This window comes from Acinonyx jubatus, chromosome B1, assembly GCF_027475565.1.
Source record: "Acinonyx jubatus isolate Ajub_Pintada_27869175 chromosome B1, VMU_Ajub_asm_v1.0, whole genome shotgun sequence".
In the NCBI taxonomy this organism is placed as follows: Eukaryota; Metazoa; Chordata; class Mammalia; order Carnivora; family Felidae; genus Acinonyx; species Acinonyx jubatus.
Window position 1 is genome coordinate 166,791,593 of NC_069382.1, and position 18,299 is coordinate 166,809,891.

At 41.0% G+C, this 18,299-nt stretch overlaps 1 protein-coding gene and 1 long non-coding RNA gene across 3 annotated transcripts in view; one reads left to right on the forward strand and one right to left on the reverse strand.

Annotated features, from left to right (window-relative positions):
* The window catches only part of SLC30A9 (solute carrier family 30 member 9), an 83,407-nt gene extending 79,677 nt beyond the window's left edge, over window positions 1–3,730 (reverse strand). The window contains exon 1 of the mRNA XM_027056138.2: window positions 3,472–3,730. Coding sequence (XP_026911939.1) covers window positions 3,472–3,583 — 112 coding nt within the window. The 5' untranslated portion in view covers window positions 3,584–3,730. The remainder of the gene's footprint in view (window positions 1–3,471) is intronic.
* Window positions 3,731–5,409: 1,679 nt separating this feature from the next.
* Window positions 5,410–15,268, forward strand: LOC128314561 (uncharacterized). Of its 2 annotated transcripts, XR_008296342.1 has the most exons (4): window positions 5,410–7,551; window positions 9,037–9,172; window positions 9,595–9,684; window positions 14,065–15,268. It is a non-coding gene; the product is annotated as an uncharacterized LOC128314561 (long non-coding RNA). The 2 variants fall into 2 exon arrangements; XR_008296341.1 differs by having other exon boundaries at window positions 9,595–15,268.
* Window positions 15,269–18,299: the final 3,031 nt, after the last annotated feature.

The following is an 18,299-nucleotide window of genomic DNA, read 5'->3' on the forward strand; positions in this document are numbered from 1 at the left end:
TCCAACTCTCCATAACTAAAAATGTTACCAATTTATTATAATGAATAATGAATCTGTGCACACACTGTAATACCTCTCTGCTTATTTCTTTAAAGTAAATCATTTTAAATAGAATCATTGGGTCAGAAAGTATGAACTTTTAAAGTTTTTGTTTTTTTAAAATGTTTATTTAGAGAGCACAAGCAGAGGAGGGGCAGAGAGAGGGAGAGAGAGAATCCCAAGACATGGGGCTGGATCTCACGAAGCCTAAGATCATGACCTCAACCAACTGAGCCACCCAAGCACCTCTAAAGTTCTTTTTGTTCTTTAATGTTCATTTATTTTTGAGAGAGACAGAGTGTGAGCAGGGGAGGGGCAGAGAGGGAGACACAGAATCTGAAGTAGGCTCCAGGCTCCAAGCTGTCAGCACAGAGCCCAACGAGGGGCTTGAACTCAGGAAGCGCGAGATCATGACCTAGGCTGAAGTTGGACACTTACTGGACTGAGCCACACAGGTGCCCCTAGTTCTTTTTTTTTTCTTTCTTTCTTTTTTAGTGTTTATTTTTGAGAGAGAGCATGAGCAGGGGAAAGGCAGAGAGAGAGGGAGACAGAGGATCTGAAGTGGACTCTGTGCTGACACTAGAGAGCCTGATGTGGAGCTAGAACTCATGAACCATGAGATCATGACCTAAGACCTTTCAGATGCTTAAACAACTGAGCCACCCAGGTGACCCCTTTGTATTCTTTTTATATAAAGAATAACTGACCTCCAAAACACTGTTCAACTGTATGTCCCAATGAATAGTAAGAAAGTTCCTGCTTTCCTATACTCTCCGTATGAGGCATCATTATGGAAAACTCAGCCAATATGCTACAGGCAATGAGTAGCAAATCCTTAAACTAATATTTCCATGCCTACCGGTACGTATGGTAGATTTTTGCATTTTTATTGGCCACCTGAACTCCTTTAATGAACTCTTCATTTATTTATTTTGCCCATTTTTTTTTTACTGCAAGATACACTGGTTTGTAAAAATTCTTTATAAATTAGGGATACTAACTTTATAACTGCACTGTTCAATACAGTAGTCACTGTCCATTGAGCACCTAAATTGTGGCTATTCTGAATTAAGATGTGCTAAACATAAAATGCACACTGGACTTCAAAGATTTAGTACAAAAAATAATGTAAAATATCTCAATTTTTATCTTGATTGCATACTGAAATATTTTGAAAATACTGGATAAAATATATTAAAATTGGGGCACCTGAGTAGCTCAGTTGGCTAAGCGTCCGACTTCAGCTCAAGTCATGATCTCGTAGTTTGTGGTTTGAGCCCCGCATCGGGTTCTCTATTATCAGAGGCCACTTCAGATCCTCTGTTCCCCTCTCTGCCCTTCCCCCACTAGCGCATGCTCTCTCTCAAAAATAAATATTAAAAAAAAAAAAAAACCCAAGAACTAAAATATATTAAAATTAACACTATCTGTTTTTTACTGTTTCACATTTGGCCATCAGACAACTCAAGATTACATACATGGCTCAATTATCTTTCTTTTGGACAGTGCTGCTCTACATGGTTGTTTTCCTTATCCCCTTGAAACTGAGCTTTCAGTGTACAGGCATTTCTCATTTCTAAGTATGCAAATAAGGCAATTGTTTCCCTTAAGGCTTCCTCCTCTCCTTATTCTTTGTAAGTTTTTCCTCCACCACACAGGAATTTAGAAGCATAAACTTTTTCTTGACAAAGAAAAATATGTTTTTGGAATTTTCCCCCAAAAGTTCTTCAAATATCCTTTTCTTCTTACATGCATCCAACTTAAATAGTACCCTTTTTCTAAATGCTTTTTAAAATTTTACCATAACTGTTGTCCTTTTAAAAATTGTTTCGGTATTTCTGGAACTAAATTTTCACAAAGAAGGCTATTTTTAAAACCTACTACATGTTTTTTTTTTAAGTGTGAAAACACATTTTAATTTCCTGGTGATAAACATTCCAAAGAACTTTGCAAAGTCATTCTGACTGATGAAATAGGTATTATTATCTGTGGTTCACAGATGGATGAGACAAAGAGTACATAATTTTGGACACGATGACAGTTACAGAGAATAGGAAATACAAATTACACTATTTCAAATCCTTTCAACTAACACTTAAAGGGCAGTTTAGACTAAATTCAACAGCCAATATACCTAATTTAAGTGTAAAATGCCAAAATTGCTTGGCAATAAGAATCAACTCTGCTAGAAGGTTTACTTGGGGATTTTGGAGTATGGTATAATCAGATGATTCATTTTGTTCATTAGGGAACCGGCTATATTGCCAATATAGAAAAACTCAACTTTTCTATCACCACCAAAAAGCCCCAAGAACAGTGACGTTAAAATTAACTCCTCTGAAATTTTAAGAGCCAGTTTATACATTCATTGCAAATAAAAGACACTGATGTATTCCAATTTTATCTGCACAGCTTAGGCATTACTTTATATTACTTATCAACTTGAATGACGTGACTACAAGTTCTAACTTCTAGTCTGAGGTCACAAACATGCTACAAAGTTTTTCAAACATGAACTTTTGGGAAATGTTTCTGTAAATACTCTGCATACTCAAGAATCTGAGGAATTAGACTCGGGGTGGATATGGTTCTGTTTTTCCCTCTTCGTTCCTATCAGTTCTGGAGAATCAAGCTACAGCATGTCAAGCCATGGCAAAAACAGACACAAGCCTTACTAAAACTGAAAAGTTCCTTGCTATCTTGGAAACTGTGGGACAACTTAAATTTGAGGCAGAAAAGAATGCTGAAGGAGAGGGATAAAAATTCGCGTCAACCACATTTTTCTGTTACTGTTCCAGTACACACGTTTTCACCAATAAGATTGTTCAACAGAACCGAAGAGTTCTCTTGCTTTTCAGGCCCAAACTGGGTACATTCAATGACTGTGGCACGGTCATACGCTCATACTCAAGAATGATTCGTAAATAAGGAGTACTCCCCCCCACAATCCTCCCTACTTTCGGGAAATTTAAGACAAAAGTTGGAGATATGGGAAAAGGGGCAGGGCAAGAAAACCTGCTCGGCCAAAAGCGCTCAAAGGGAACTGGTGAGCTCGAAACACCCAGGCACTCTGGGGAGTCAGCAATTTCTCACCGTCCGAAAGGAAAGAGATTGTCACCGGGGACACTGCGATGCAAACGTGGCGTTTCATCTGGTACAAAGTGGTCGGCTTCATGCATGCGACCAGGCCCGAGAGCTACCCGCAAGTTTCTGCGGGGGTCGTTTTAGGGCCAGAAGCGAAACCACGGTCTGGGAGACCTCTCCAGAAACCCCGCGGGCTGGGCGGGCCGAACTGCAAAGGCGGAGACCCGGAAGGAAGGTTAGGGGGTTGGGGAAGGGCAAGCGGGCGAACTGCCCGAGGCGAAGCGCCGAGACCGGCCTGGTCCTCCAGGTCACCTGCCGCGGAGTCAGCGGCCGGGCCGGTACACTCACCCTGGCGCTCGCTGGAGCCGTGGGCCGCCGCCCTGCAGCGCAGACGGAGCCGGCACAGGGAGGACCAGCTACATCTGTGGGCCGCAGCGGCGGCGGCCAAGCCCGGTAACATCCTGGCGGGGCAAAGGCCCCTATTCGGACACCACCTCCTGCCTCCGCGACGCCGCCGGCAACAACTGACTCCATAGACCGGACACCTGCTAATACTCACGCCTGCGCCGCCACAGGCGGCCTGGATGACCCGGAAATAGTAACAACATTTAGCGCCGCAGAGCCCGCAGGCAGCGGAAGTGACGTAGTCTCGGAGCACAAATCAAGAGGCCTTGCCTCCGCAGACCGTGACGCCACGGCGTGCGCAGGGCGGGGATGCTGCGGGGTTTTGGTGTCCTCTTCGCTTTTTCTGCGTCTGTACCTTTTCCTGTTAGTTGGAAGTCATCGCCTGAGTGGTTTGCATCCTAACAGCTAGGAAAACCGTGGGAGAAGTGACAGGGCCTTTTCGGGCGTCTGCCTGCTTCTATTTCTGAGCTCGAAACGTGGGCCATGCTGTTGGAAATGGGAAGAGAGGTGGGAAGGAAGGATGGTGGCTTACTTAACCTCTCTCTCCGGAGCCTTCTTGGATGAGCTCAAGCAGCGGCTAACGTGCCGAACTCAGTACTCTCCAAACCCTGCCCCAGTACGTCGTTCTCCTCTAACACACCAGTGTGTAGCCAGAGTACGTGAAGGCAGGTACTTGCCTTATTTACCTCTAAACTTCCGATTCCCGTGTGTAATGCAATAAAGTAAGACTTTAATGTGTTCGAGGTGGGTTAAGTGGAGATGTGCGGACATCGGAACAGGAGTCAGTCTGGTTCTAGAAAGATCGGAACAATACTCACCACGGTGTTGACCTCTGACATGCTCATTCAGATCTTAGCTCAAACTCAATAGACACTTTCCTTGACTACGCTGGCTGGAGTAGGGCTGGTTAGTCTCTACCCGGTTGCCTTGTATACTTTTCTTCAAAACGCTTATCACTATTTGAAAGTTTCTATGTAGTTTTTTTTTTTGTTTTGTTTTGTTTTGTTTTTTAATTTGCTCGGAATAGAAAATAAGCATCACGGAATCTTGGGTTTTGTACATTGCTGTTTCCGAGGGGGTAAAACAACCGCCAGCACAGCAAATAGAGTGGAATGCATTGTCGTTTGTTTTGAAATCAATCTGAGTAGCTTAACTATGTTCCTACAGAATAGCTCTTTCAAAGGGAAGTAAATTAGTTTGTTCCTAATTTTGAGAGAATCTACAGCCTTTTTTGCCAATTAAGATAAGTATAACCAGTTTAGTGGGGTCACAGTGAATAAATTATCACAAAATGGTAAGCAAATTTAACTTCTATGACAAACATAGTTTAATACATTAAGGTTAAATAGTCATAACCTCAAGATTATAAAAAATCAGAATATTACTAAAAAGTTCTTGTCTCTTCTTTGTGGATAGATTTTAACAGAAATTCAACTCCATGATACAAAATACATAAAGGCTTAACTCTAACTTTATAGTCATTGTATGTAAATGTCCATTAATCTTTGCCATAATGCTTTGGATTTCTTAAAGTAGCCCCTGGTTTCTTATAGTGGATACTGTATTAATTTTGATGAACTTCCAGAAGCCTTGACTTGCCAAATAAGTTTGAAGAATAAAGCAGATCTTGCTGTGTTACCTTGTTTAAACCCTCACAATGCTGGATCACATAATAAGGTCTTCACGGCCTTAGATTAAAATACTTACCCAGGGGTCCCTGAGGGGCTCAGTCGGTTGGGCATCCAGTTCTTGATTTCCACTCAGTTCATGAGATTGAGCACTCAGTTCATGAGATCAAGGGGGGGCACTTTGCTGACAGCTTGGGCTGCCCCTCCCTGCTCCAGCATGTCCGCGTACTCTCTCACTCGCTCTCTCGCTCTCTCAAAGTAAATAAACTTAAAAAATAAAATACTTCTGCAGCTGTCTTGGTGTTTACACCTTGATGTTAGATACAATGATGTGTTTTCATAACATACTTGTCCTGCTGGGCAGTCTTCAAAATTTCCCCAAGTGCTGAAAATTAAGGAAATGTCAGTTGTAGAGTTCCTTAGAATTTCCCTTGACCCTAAATTCTTTGAGAAATCCCATCCTTTGCAGACTTTGCAGCAGTAAAGCAAAGTACCAAGGTCTACCAAGAGACGTTGCCTTACTGCTGCACCTCAGACACATTCAGCAGCTGCCTATATGTAGTAAACAGATAAGAATCCAACATCATGGAGTTTATTTTTCTATGTGAGGAGACAAACTTTTTAAATAGACATATAATTTCAAATAGTGGTATTAGAGATGCCTGACTGACTGGCTGAGTTGGTACAGCATGCGACTCTTGATCTTGGGGTTGAGTTCAAACCTCACGTTGGGTTTATTTTTTAAAAATTAGTAACGGTAAAATATCAGTCATATGGCAATTGCCACACCCTCTGTGTGCATTATCTTATTCATAACACCGAAGTAAGTTATAGATGAGGAAACTAAGGCAGAGATCTTGCTGTTAACCACCACACTTTACTTTCTAAGTCAAACGGTTTTATCCTTTGGAAGAAAATGTAGGGTCTTTCAAGATTTGAATGACAACAGGGGCGCCTGGGTGGCTCAGTCAGTTAAGCATCTGACTTTGGCCCAGGTCATGATCTCACAGTTTGTGAGTTCAAGCCCGGCGTCAGGCTCTGTGCTGGCAGCCTGGAGCCTGCTTCGCATTCTGTCTCCCTCTCTCTCTGCACCTCCCCAGCTCATGCTCGCACTCTGTGTCTGTCAAAAATAAATAAACTTAGGGGTGCCTGGGTGGCTCAGTCAGTTAAGCGTCTGACTTTGGCTCAGGAGGTCATGATCTCATGGCTTGTGAGTTCGAGCCCTGCATCGGGATCTGGGCTGTTTCAGATTCTGTGTCTCCCTCTCTCTGCCCCCCCCCCCCCCCGTTCACACTCTGTCTCTGTCTCTCTCAAAAATAAATAAACATTAAAAAAAATTTTTTTTAAAAACTTAAAAGATTTGAATGGTATCTTGTTTTCTGAAATACAGGTCAAGAGAGCATTTCCCCATATTTTTTTATGTATGATCAACATATTAAGTTTCAAAAAAATAAACTGAATTTTTGGGGCACCTGGGTAGCTCAGTTGGTTGAGTGTCCAACTTCAGCTCAGGTCGCGATCTCATGGCTTGTGAGTTTGAGCCCTGCATCGGGCTCTCTGCTGTCAGCACAGATCCCACTTCAGATCCTCTGTCTCCCTCTCTCTCTGTCCCTCCCTCACTCACACTCTCTCAAAAATAAACATTTTTTTAAAAAAATTGAGTTTCATGAGGATCTGAGATATAAATAGATGCCTAAATTTGGTAACTATTAAGTCAGATGGATGGAAATAGATGTAGGAAAGAAGTGTCATTTGATTATTACCATACACAACACCTGCAGTTTTCCATTAATTCTGAAGGAGTTCCCACATCTTTCAGAAATTGGCTGTAATTAAGCTGACTGTTCCTTGGTTTCATCTTGTCTATAGCTTTGGGAAAACAGTGATTCGAAACAAACTTGACCGTTTATGTGGAAAATTGACTTAGATAATCCATTAGAAGATAAAGTGAGTGGTTCTATCATGAGGCATACTAAGAACACAAATTTAATTCTGAACATATATATGTGTTGGCATCGTGTTGCTTTTGGCCTGCAGGATTGAAGGAGGAGGGAGCTTGCCCACCTGAACACTTGAAAAAGAAAATGTTTTACATGTGGATAAAAGGAAGACTGTCTGGCCACACTCAGAGGTATCATTCCCTGCTGTACAAGCATGGTCGGAAGCAATGTGGGTCTGCACATATAGCAAACGTCTGCATAAGTAGAGAAAGTGAAATGTGAAGTTGATATGTTTCTGACCAGGCTGCTAATCCCCCTCTCCATTTTTCAGAGGTGTTGAGTGATTTTCCCAAGATCACTCAGCAAGGATGAGCTAGAACATGGAATCAGACTCCGGTCCTCTAACTCCAAATCCGTACGTGTGTGACCATAGGGTGCGGTGGGGAGAGGCAGAGGTTGGTTGTTCTGATAGGTTTTCTCCCCTACGTTATTCTGTGAATTAACTTGTTTTTTAATCACAATTATTATGTGAAATAACCATATAGTACTCCACTTGCACTCAGTGGGTTCACCCTTTACCACTTCCATCCAGGAATAAGAAGAATTTCTCCAATGTTGACCATATTCCTGGGTCCTAACTCTTACCTTCTTAGCTCTTTTCTCCATACACTCCTGGCTCCTTTCCTCAGAGGTTAGTGATCAGGGGATTACAGGTATTCTAGCTGGGAAAATCAAATTACTAAATACTCCTGGGGACAGAGCAGACTGAAATGTTTGATAATCTTTATCCTTGAGAAAAATAAGCTGGGGACTGAGAGGATGTAGATTTGGTACTTTGGGGGAGGGCAGCATTGGTGGAGAGAGTTAAACTTCTTCCCCAAAGCCACAGGTGGGGGCACCAAAAGAAATTCTCGTTAGGCTCTTAAAATTTTAACTTTTTATTTAAGTATAATACACGGAAGAAAGCACAAATCCTATGGGCATGGCTCTAAGGATTTTAACTAGGGAACAAAACTGTGTTTTCAGCACACAGCATTGCCCGCTTCCCAGAAGCTTCTCTTCTAGTCACTACCCTCCCACCCCTGAAGGTAGTACGAATCCTAACAACAGAGATTAATTTCCCGTTTGAGACTTTCTATGTTGTACACTATGTGTTCTTTCATACTACATATGAAAGAGTCTAGTTTCTTTACCTCAAACATTATGTTTGTAGGATTCATATTGTTATGTTCATTCTCACTGCTATATAGGATTGTATTGTGTGAATATCCCACAATGTACCCATTTTACTGCAGATTAGCATTTGGGTAGTTTTAGTTCAAGACTATTACAAATTATCAATGACCTGTGTATGCATTTCTGATGGATATATTCCTGGGACTAAAATTACTGGGCCATATGGTATGCAGACTTCCAGCTTTAGCAGTTGCTAACAGTTTGCGAAAGTAGTTGTACCAATTACCAATAGACACCCCCAATAACAGTATGGGGAAGTTCTGTTTGCTCATGACTGTACCATTTGCTACTATCCTTTTTTTTTTTTTTTTCTTTTTTAACCTCATGGGAGGTATGGAGCGGTATAACATTGTAGTTTTAATTTGCATTTCCTTGATGATAAATGAAGCTGGATACAATTTCAAATGTATATTGGCTCGTTAGATATCCTTTTCATATCCTAGTCAAGATGATTATTGCTCACCTTTATTTTAGGTTGTCTGTGTTTTTCTTATTGATTTGTATGAGCTCTTGATATTTATATTCTGGAAACAAGTCCCTTGTTGGATATGTGTATTACAGATATCATCTTCCACTCTGTGAGTTGTCTTATCATTTTTTAGTGGTGTCTTTGGAGAAAGGAAGGTCTTCATGTTAAATTATCAATTTTTCCAAATTATCAATTTATTTCACTAATAGTTAATATCTTTTGTGTTCTATTTTAGAAATTTTTACTTATGCTGTGGTACTTGTAAAGTTTTGTAGTGTCTTCAAGACAAAGAAAGGGATATCTCCATCCCCATTTGGATGTTTGCTTAACCACCAAGCTTGGTGATCTATCCCAGCGCTATAAATTTGGAGGTAATTTTGAGCACGGGGTGGGGGTGGGGGCAGATGGTACATGGAGCAGAGAGAATTCCAATATATAGACTTGGATCCCATCTGATCCTATAGACCTCAGGTTGGGATCACAGACAGTAAATGAGATTGACACCTGTAGACTTGTCATAGAACATGGGGCAACAGATAGGTGTACATCAGATGAATGTACTTCACCACTGCTGGCCACGAGTCAGCTGATGGATACAGCAAGTCTTACTTATAAAGAGCTATCAAAACATAGGGAACTGTTTGGGATTGAATTTCTCCTCAATGGGGCCTGTTGGGAATCCCCATGTGCACTCACTGACAAGGAACTAGATAAGCCACAGGGACCTACAGAAAGGGGACAGCAACCTTACCACACTCATGCACTTAAGACATTACCTGTTTTCCTTGTTGAGCTCCTGACCACACCACCAGAGGAGGAAGCACACGGAAGAGGTGTGTGTAAAGAGAGCTGGATCGACAGGTCTAGTCTACCCTGGAGGGGCGTGAGTATTTTTAAATTAAATTATGAGACTGATGTTTTAAATGAGTAGGACTAAATCTCAGTACCTGGAATTAAGAATCTAATAAACAGGGAGGCTGCTATCCCAAAACAATGAAGTTCAGCAAAGTACCAAGAATAGAAAATATGACACTTTCAGGGACATGCCTCTTGAGTTGAGATTCTCAAACTGGTTACACAGTTTTGTCTCCCCTAGTATCTTTAGACAGGGATTGTTTCTTACTCACCTTTCAAGCTTTGGTGTCTAGTGTACAATATAGTGCATGGGACATATAATGTGTGTGGGTAAGTGAGTGAATGCATCCAAACTGTAAGAACTACGTAACTTAATTCTCCTTTAGTCCACAGGCCCCTTCAGAGAGATTAGGAATTAAGGTTATTTCTGTAAAATCTCTACAATTTCCACCCCACAGAGAGAACTTTCAGTCCACTTTTACTTCTTTTTCTAATCAGCTCTCCTTCTCTCTCAATAAACATATACATAATTCCTCTAGGAAAAGTACGTTTTTCCCCTTAAATGTTATGTGACTTTGATCCACATTACTGAAAGGCTCTCACAGGCTCTAGAGACCCTTCCCTTTCTTTTAGGAATCTACATGTTCTGTCCCCAGCACTCCACTCCATTTCCTCTGCCACCATCCCCTCCCGCTTCTCCATAAATACCCTCCTAACTCTGGCCTTACCATGTACCAGCTCTGTCCATGTCTGAAGCCACTTTCCCACTTCAGCATCACTTTGGGGAATCAGGGAGAGAGGAATGGAAGACAATATTTCCTATCTCTTGCCTCAAATATCTATACAAGTGGGGACAGGAAGGTGAAAAGATAAACAGGGCCAGAGTCTTGTTCTTTTTTATTCTTAGCCTCTTGTGAAACCATCTTCCACCAAACATTTCCGTAGCATAGACATGCTTCATTACAGCTTCTTTGTTCTCCCCAGCAATCCTACACTTTTTCCTGATACCTCCAACATTTCTTTTCTTGTCTTTGGATAGCTTGCCAGAAGTACTTTTGTCTGACATCAATCTGTGTGTGTGTGTGTGTGTGTGTATCAGATTTGTATGAAATTTTACATTATTTGTCCTTTCTAAAAATCCAGATCTTTACCTTTTTTTAGCCCTAAAAAAAGTCAAATTGAGTCAATTCTGGTATTTTGGCTATGCCATATCAGGGCATAAGCAGTTACAGAGAAACTGAAAAAGTTAGAAAAGAATCTGGTCACTGCCCTGTTTTCTGGTTAGGGAGGAGCAGACTTTGGAGAAGGGCAGCCAAGCATGCTTTGTAACAAGCCGAAAATATGCCCTTGAAAGCTGAGGCCTAAACTGTGCCCGTAAGATGGTAAACAAGCTTGACTGTGGCTTTGGCTTCTTCACAGTAAGGAATAATTCTTTCACATTCTTCTACATACTTAAACAGAAATAGATCATAAAGAGCCAGGAGACATTCTAAAGAATTGAAGCAAATGGAAGAATTTAATAAATAGAAAAGAACTAAACAAATGAAGTAAAAAAATAAGCAGCAAAAATATATTTTTTTAAAGCTAAAAACATTTTAGAAAGTGTCAAAGAAATAATTACCAAGCCCCAGGTGGCTGGGACAAATGACTTGCAATCAGAGGCCAGAATACAAAACATAATACAAAACATAATTATTCATTAACTCGCAGGGTAGCCTCTGCTACATGTTACTTCACCAACTGAAGTGTGTGCTAAGGACAGTGAATTCTACACTTAAATATCTAATAATTCGAGAGAGTCATTCCTGTCCCATATTGCAAAAAAAAAAAAAAAAAAGTGGTATGAGGAAAAGTGGTTAAATGGAATCAAGACGAGTCCTAGAATCTAATATATTTGAACTGGGCTGGGCAGCAGGCTACTCACTGACCTAGTGGCTGAATACAGTAGTTCTGGTGACAAAGGAAAAGCTCTGAGGCAGCCCGGGATTTTATGCCCTCACTGCTTTTTCTGATGATGGGCTCACACCATTTCTTTTCCATAAGTAAAGCATCAGATTGTTTACTCACTCCACCCTCTGGCCAAGAAGTACAAGTTCACGATGGGAACCATACTCCAGGCTGTTACTTATCAGGATGTGAAATGAGAAAGAAAATATGCAACTGATAAAGCTTAGAGACAGAATCAGGAAGGAAGAAAAATAAATTTGAAAACAGATCGTTTAGCAGTTGCTGTTAGAAACAAATTCCAGCCACCCCAAAGCCATTGGCTGAGTACCCCCACCCCCAGGATTCCTCATGCCCACTGGCCTGCTCTGCCCACAGGACCCTGGGCTGGCTGTGGAGGGGCTGCCAACAGTGGCCCTGACCTTCCTTGCTAGAGCACACCTCTTTGCGGGGTTGCTCCTTCCAAGCATATGCGTGTGTTTGTATGGAACAGTTACTTGCCATGTTGGGGCAGTTTTAGGAATTGCTTCTAATTAAAAAAAAAAAAAAAGAAAGAAAAAAATTCTAGATTAAAAATAAAGTTTCTATCTGAATTCAGTTCTCTTGACATGGAATTTTTTTTATTAAATTCTTTTGCAATTTTTTTAAGGTTTTTTTTTTTTGTTTGTTTTTAAGTAATCTCTACACCCACTGTGAGGCTCAAACCCATGACCCCAAGATCAAGAGTCATAAACTCTCTTCAGACAGCCAGGTGCCCCTGGAACTTTTTAATGGTAGGTAGAGTTCAGTACCAGTAAAGGACATTTATCATACTTTCTGTCTACCCAGCATATCTTTGATGTAATTCCAGTATCTGGGGGAATTTCCCACCTTGTGGGTCCACCTCCCCAGGATAGAAAGCTGGAACTTGCTTTTCCAGGCCCCCTTGCAGCTAGGGCCCACAGATGTGACACAGACATCCATTTGAAAAAAGTGATGGGAAAAGCAAGGCATCTCATGGAATACATTTTGTGCAAGGGAAGAGGTGTGAGGCCAAGATATATGCAGCTTTCACAGGTAGTGGGGACAGAAGTTCTGGCGTGTAACCCCACAATAGTGATGACTGTCTCCAATGGAAACTACATCATTCCTGGTTCTATAGCTTCCAAGCTTGATTCTCTACTTCCAGATTTTTTCCTTTGAAAAAGGATCCTTTTCTGTTTAACTAGGGTGGATTTTGTTTCAAACAGCGTGTATTTATTGAGTGCAATCTATGTTCTAGGAACTGGCTTTTAGCAATGCAATAAAACAGGAACAGATTCTTATCCTAACAAAACTCACACTCTGGTAGGGGAGACAGATGATAAAGTAAATATATGATAATGCTATATACCATATGATAAGCGCCACAAGACAAGAAGTGCCATAGAGAAAAGTAAAGCAGGTAAGGAGGAGAAATGCCAGGGGTGAGGTGTAGCACATTTAAATAGGGCCGTCAGGAAAGCTCTGACCAAGATGACATTTGAATAAAGATCTGAAGGATGTAAAGGAAGAAATCAAATGGGTATCTAGGTCCGCATTCTAAGTAGAAGGGACACAAAGAGTACGTGTGCCCGTGAGCAGCAGTGTACTTGGCACATTCCAGGAAGAGCAAGGAAACCAGTGTGGCTGGAACACTGAACACGGGGAAAAGTAGTAGCAGCTGAGGACCAAGAGGAGAGTGATCCAATAGGTGCTGGCAGGTTACCGCAGGGGCTTTTGAGAGTGGGAACGTTGAAGGTTTTCAGCAGAGGAGACACATAAGATTGTCTGCTGCACTGAAAACAGACATATGGGAAGGAAACAGGTAAAAGCAGAAAACAAGAGAAAAATGAGGAACCTACTGTAACAAACGAGGTGAAAGATGAAGATGGTTTGGTCCATGGTGGTAACGGAGGCGGGTGAAGAGAAACAGTCCGATTCTGGATATATTTTGAAGGTATAACTGACACCATTTATTGACAGGTTGGTTTGCGGACATTCTGATGACTTAATGCTTCTGACATATAGAATTAGCATATATAACATAATGTGTTTTCTAAGAATCAAAAGGCAGAAATATATGTATTCTCAACAGTGGTGGTAGTAGAAACCCTCTTGCATTAATACAGAGCTTTAGCATTAACACTATCTGACAGATGTAATGATGTATGTCATCATTACTGTGTTGAAGTCATTTAAACCATGTTTTCAGTGGGGGCACCTGGCTGACTCAGTCGGGTAGACAAAGCGATTCTTGATCTCAGGGTTGCAAGTTCGAGGCCCACGTTGGGTGTAAAGATTACTTAAAAACCTTAAAAAAATTTTTTTCAGTACTATGTGTAGGACATGGTAATTTGATAACATCACCAAAAATTCACATAGCACTAGAGTTTACAAAGCACTCTAACAACCATTATTTAAAATCACAACCACTTCAAGAGAACGGTAATTCCCTGTTTTACAGATATGGAAACTGAAATCTAGAAACATAAGTGACTTGCCTCGGGTCAGCTCCTGGAGAGCCAGCCTTGAACATGGCCCCAGATCCTTTAACTCACAGATGAAAGTGCTGTACCACAGCTACACTACAAGGTGGCATTCTACCATCTCCCAGGTTTCACTTTTATTTCTTAGTCGTGAAATATTATCTACATCTGTATCTTAAACGCTAAGTCCATATGCTGTGGACAGAATTGTTTCCCTCAGCCCCTCACTCCACAAATTCTTATGTTGCAGTCCTAACCCCCAATGTGACTGTATTAGGAGGTAATTAAGGTTAAATCATAAAGGCAAGCCCTAAGCCCATAGGACCGGTGGGCTTATAAGAGGAAGACAAAGATATTTCATTTTCTACACGTACACACACCTGAACATACACTGAGATGGTGGCTATGTACATGCCAAGAGAAAAGGCCTCAGAATGAAATCTACCTTGCTGGCACCTTGACCTTGGCCTTCCCAGCCTGAGAAATCTGAGAAATTGTGTTGTTTAAGCCATCCAGTCAATGGTATTTTGTTTTGGCAGCCTGAGTAGATTAATACACCCTATTATGGAAAAGAAGGGTGGTTTAATCTAGAACAGTCTTAATGTTGGCCAATTTAACATACACACAAAACCCCAAAGAACGTTCAATCCCAACTTCACTTTCAGGCCATGTAATCTAAACCAAAGTCCACAAGCCAGCAGAGATTAGTCGTTTTATACCCTATTTAGCTGGCCCCTCAACTCCATTCACAGCCATGGAGTCATACTCCTAGACTCTGGGGGAGGAACATGTGCCAATGCCACGTTCACCAGTGAATCTCCTACAATCTCCTTCATACCTTCAATACCTGCATTGTCCAATCAAGTAGCCACTAGTCATATACAGAGAGTAAGTATTTGATATATGGCTACTCTGAATTGAGATGTGCTGTAAGAATAAAAAATACACTGGATTTCAAAGACTTAATACGAAAAAAAGAATGTAAAATATATTAATAATTATTAACAGCTGAATATTATTTTGGATATAGGGGGTTAAATAAAACATTACAAAAATTAATTTCACGTTTCTTTTTACTGTTTTTAATGTGCTGCTAGATAATTTCGAATTACATACATGGCTTGCATTTGTACTTTGCATTGTCTTTCTATTGCTTCTCCATACAGTCCCTTAGTCCTTTTTTTTTTTTTTTTTTAAAGAAGGCACCACACCCAGCATGGAGCCCAATACGGGGCTTGAACTCATTACCCTGAGATTAAGACCTGAGCTGAGATCAAGAGCCGCTTAACTGGATGGACCACCCAGGCGTCCCTCCTAGTTTTTTTGATATACTCACTCTTTCCTTAGAATCTCAGCTCCAGTTTTTCTTGGGTCTTGCCTCCAAAGGATGCTGTCTTTTTCTGCTCCAACTACTTCTATTATTGTTGTGGGCAGACTCCAGAACTTGAGTATGCATGAAGAAGGGGAAAGACCTTATGGGAGTTTAACTCCCAGATAAAATATTGAATGCAATTAGATCTTTCCTCGATACATTATTACTTTTTCTCCTTCACTATGTTAGGTAACATTATTTTTAAAACACCCTTCTAATAATGTAGCCTTAAGATACAACATTCTAGGGGCGACTGGGTGGATCAGTCAGTTAAGCGTCCAACTTTGGCTCAGGTCATGATCTCTCAGTTCATGAGTTCCAGCCCCGCATCGGGCTCTGTGCTGACAGCTCAGAGCCTGGAGCCTGTGTCTCCTTCTCTCTGTGCCTCTCATGGGTCACACAGTCTCTCTCTCAAAAACAAACATTTAAAAAATTAAAATAAGCATTCTAGAAAATGGGAGGGAGTGGCAGAGAAAACTCTGTCCCATCATACATAATGATTTTGATCCTGTATTACTACCTATTTTTCAAAAGAGAAAAGATGTGAAGCGTCGTTAAATACATTACCCAAGGTCACAGATCTGTATGAAGTAGTTACTACTGAAATCTGGTTCTGTGCTCTTACTATTTATTATGTCACAATTCATGTAACCTCTTGACAGCTGAAAATTTTATAGAACCTGGGTAGGGGAGAAAATGGGAGGTGGCCACTGATACAAACATCAATGATTACTAAACACTACCTGGAAAGTAATTATAGCTATTTTCTGCTTGGGATATAGTTAAATGAGAATTATGTTAACTACTCAAGTTGTTCAATAAAGCACTCCACAGAACTCTTCTAAATTCTAGATGATGATGATCACAACGGCAAAAATGGTTTAAGCCCTTGTGTGTGAAGCACTGTGCTAAACACTGCTGGAGCTCATTTTATTGTCTCACAATGCATGGGGTCTTAGTGACCCCATTTAAAAAAAAATTTTTTTAACGTTTACTTTTAAGAGAGAGAGAGTGTTTGTGTATGAGTGGAGAAGGGGCAGAGAGAGGGAAACACAGAATCCAAAGCAGGCTCCAGACTCTGAGCTGTCAGCACAGGGCCCAACGTGGGGCTCAAACCCATGGACTGTGAGATCAATACCTGAGCCAAAGTCAGACACTCAACTGACTGAGCCACCCAGGCGCCCCAGTAACCCCATTTTATAGGCGAAACCAATCACAGGGCTGAGAATTGACTGCAACCTGGTCTGTCAGGCTTCCAGAGGCCCAGAGCTTGGCCATGCTCTGCCTTTTCCAATGATAATGGTCTCATCTCCACAACTTCGAGGTGTCACCCTTGGGATAAATGAAGTCACTCCCAATTTCTGGCAGATTCCCTAAAGAAGAAAGAATGGTAATTCTGGGCCTCATTCTCCACATATTACAGATAAACTTAGTTTTGAGCATTTCTTAGGCTATTTTTGCATCCTTCTCATGCATTCATTTGGGATAGTTTACAAGGAGCATGTTTTAGAGAGAACTTTTAATCATTTACTGATTTTGAAGATGTACTTGTGGAGAGAGCTCTCACAATTCCAGAAGCTGATCTGATTTGCTTATGGTCATAGCATTTTTACTTTCTGTCCCTTGCATGAATCTTTATATCCCTGAAATTGTGAGAGTAAAAAAAAAAAAAAATCTAAATGTCAACATAAGACTTTGTATTTTAATGGGGTGGAGGATTCTCTTAAGTCCACTTTCTTTTTTGCCCAGAAAGGTGTTGACTTTAAAAAAACAGGATAAGGCAAGATTTAACTAAACACTGACTGGAAGGAAGTTTTTTAGATTCCAAGAGTCCCAGAATCTCCTAAAGTAAAATGAGAAGCATATACAATGTAGCTATTTGCCCAAACTGCTACAGTGTACAAATACGCTCACTTCAATCCTTGCAATAATTCTCTATTGGCCACATTCTACAAATGGGGAAATTGAGGCCCCGGGAAACTAAGAGAATATCTCAAGACTGTAACTACCATTTGTGGACTTTCTGACCTTATGCCTGATGTATATATTTGCACATGCTTGATCATGCTTTAACACTGTGCTGGTAAGTTGGCTGAATCCATCAACCAAAAAGAAAACTGGAGAGATTTTGAAAAGAGCCAAGAGGATATGGCACAGCATTTATTTATTTTTCCCATGGAATCTCTTATCAGATCGTTATCACAGAGTCCACCTTGGATAGACAGCAGTCCCATTTCTAAGGCTCCTCACCTCTCCACCATCTCCTTCTAACCATCCCTTCTCTCCGATCTCTTCCTGCCCCCTGCATCCCATTAGTTTCCCATCTCTTTTTTTTCAAGTTTATTTATTTTGAGAGAAGGGAGTAAGAGTTTAAAAGATGTAATAGTATACGTGGAAAGGCAAAATAGAGAACGCTATGAGAGAGAAGTGGGGGAGGGGTTACTTTTGGAGGTTGAGGTTTTGCAGGGTAAATGTAATGGAACAATGGAGCAAGTACTAAGGACACTACCAAAAGAAAGGTTCATGAGATGTCCCACGGTACTTAGAGAAAAATGGAAATAAAGACTAAGTTCAGAATAAAGGAAAATATAGAGGTATCTGTGGAATGATGGTTTATCCATATGCCTTCCAAAGGTGCTGGGGGATTTTCACGTAAGCTGAGCTCTAGGCCTCAGAGAGAAGTTCCTTCTCCTGGTTTGTCTTTCTGTACCTCAGACAAATGGGGAAAGGAACTAAGCCTTAGGCCACAGGGGCCTGAGGTTCTCCCCCTACTTGAGAGATGCCCAGTCTCCTTTCCCTTCCTCTCTCTGGTCAAAATTGAAAATTGTTGGCAAGGGAGTA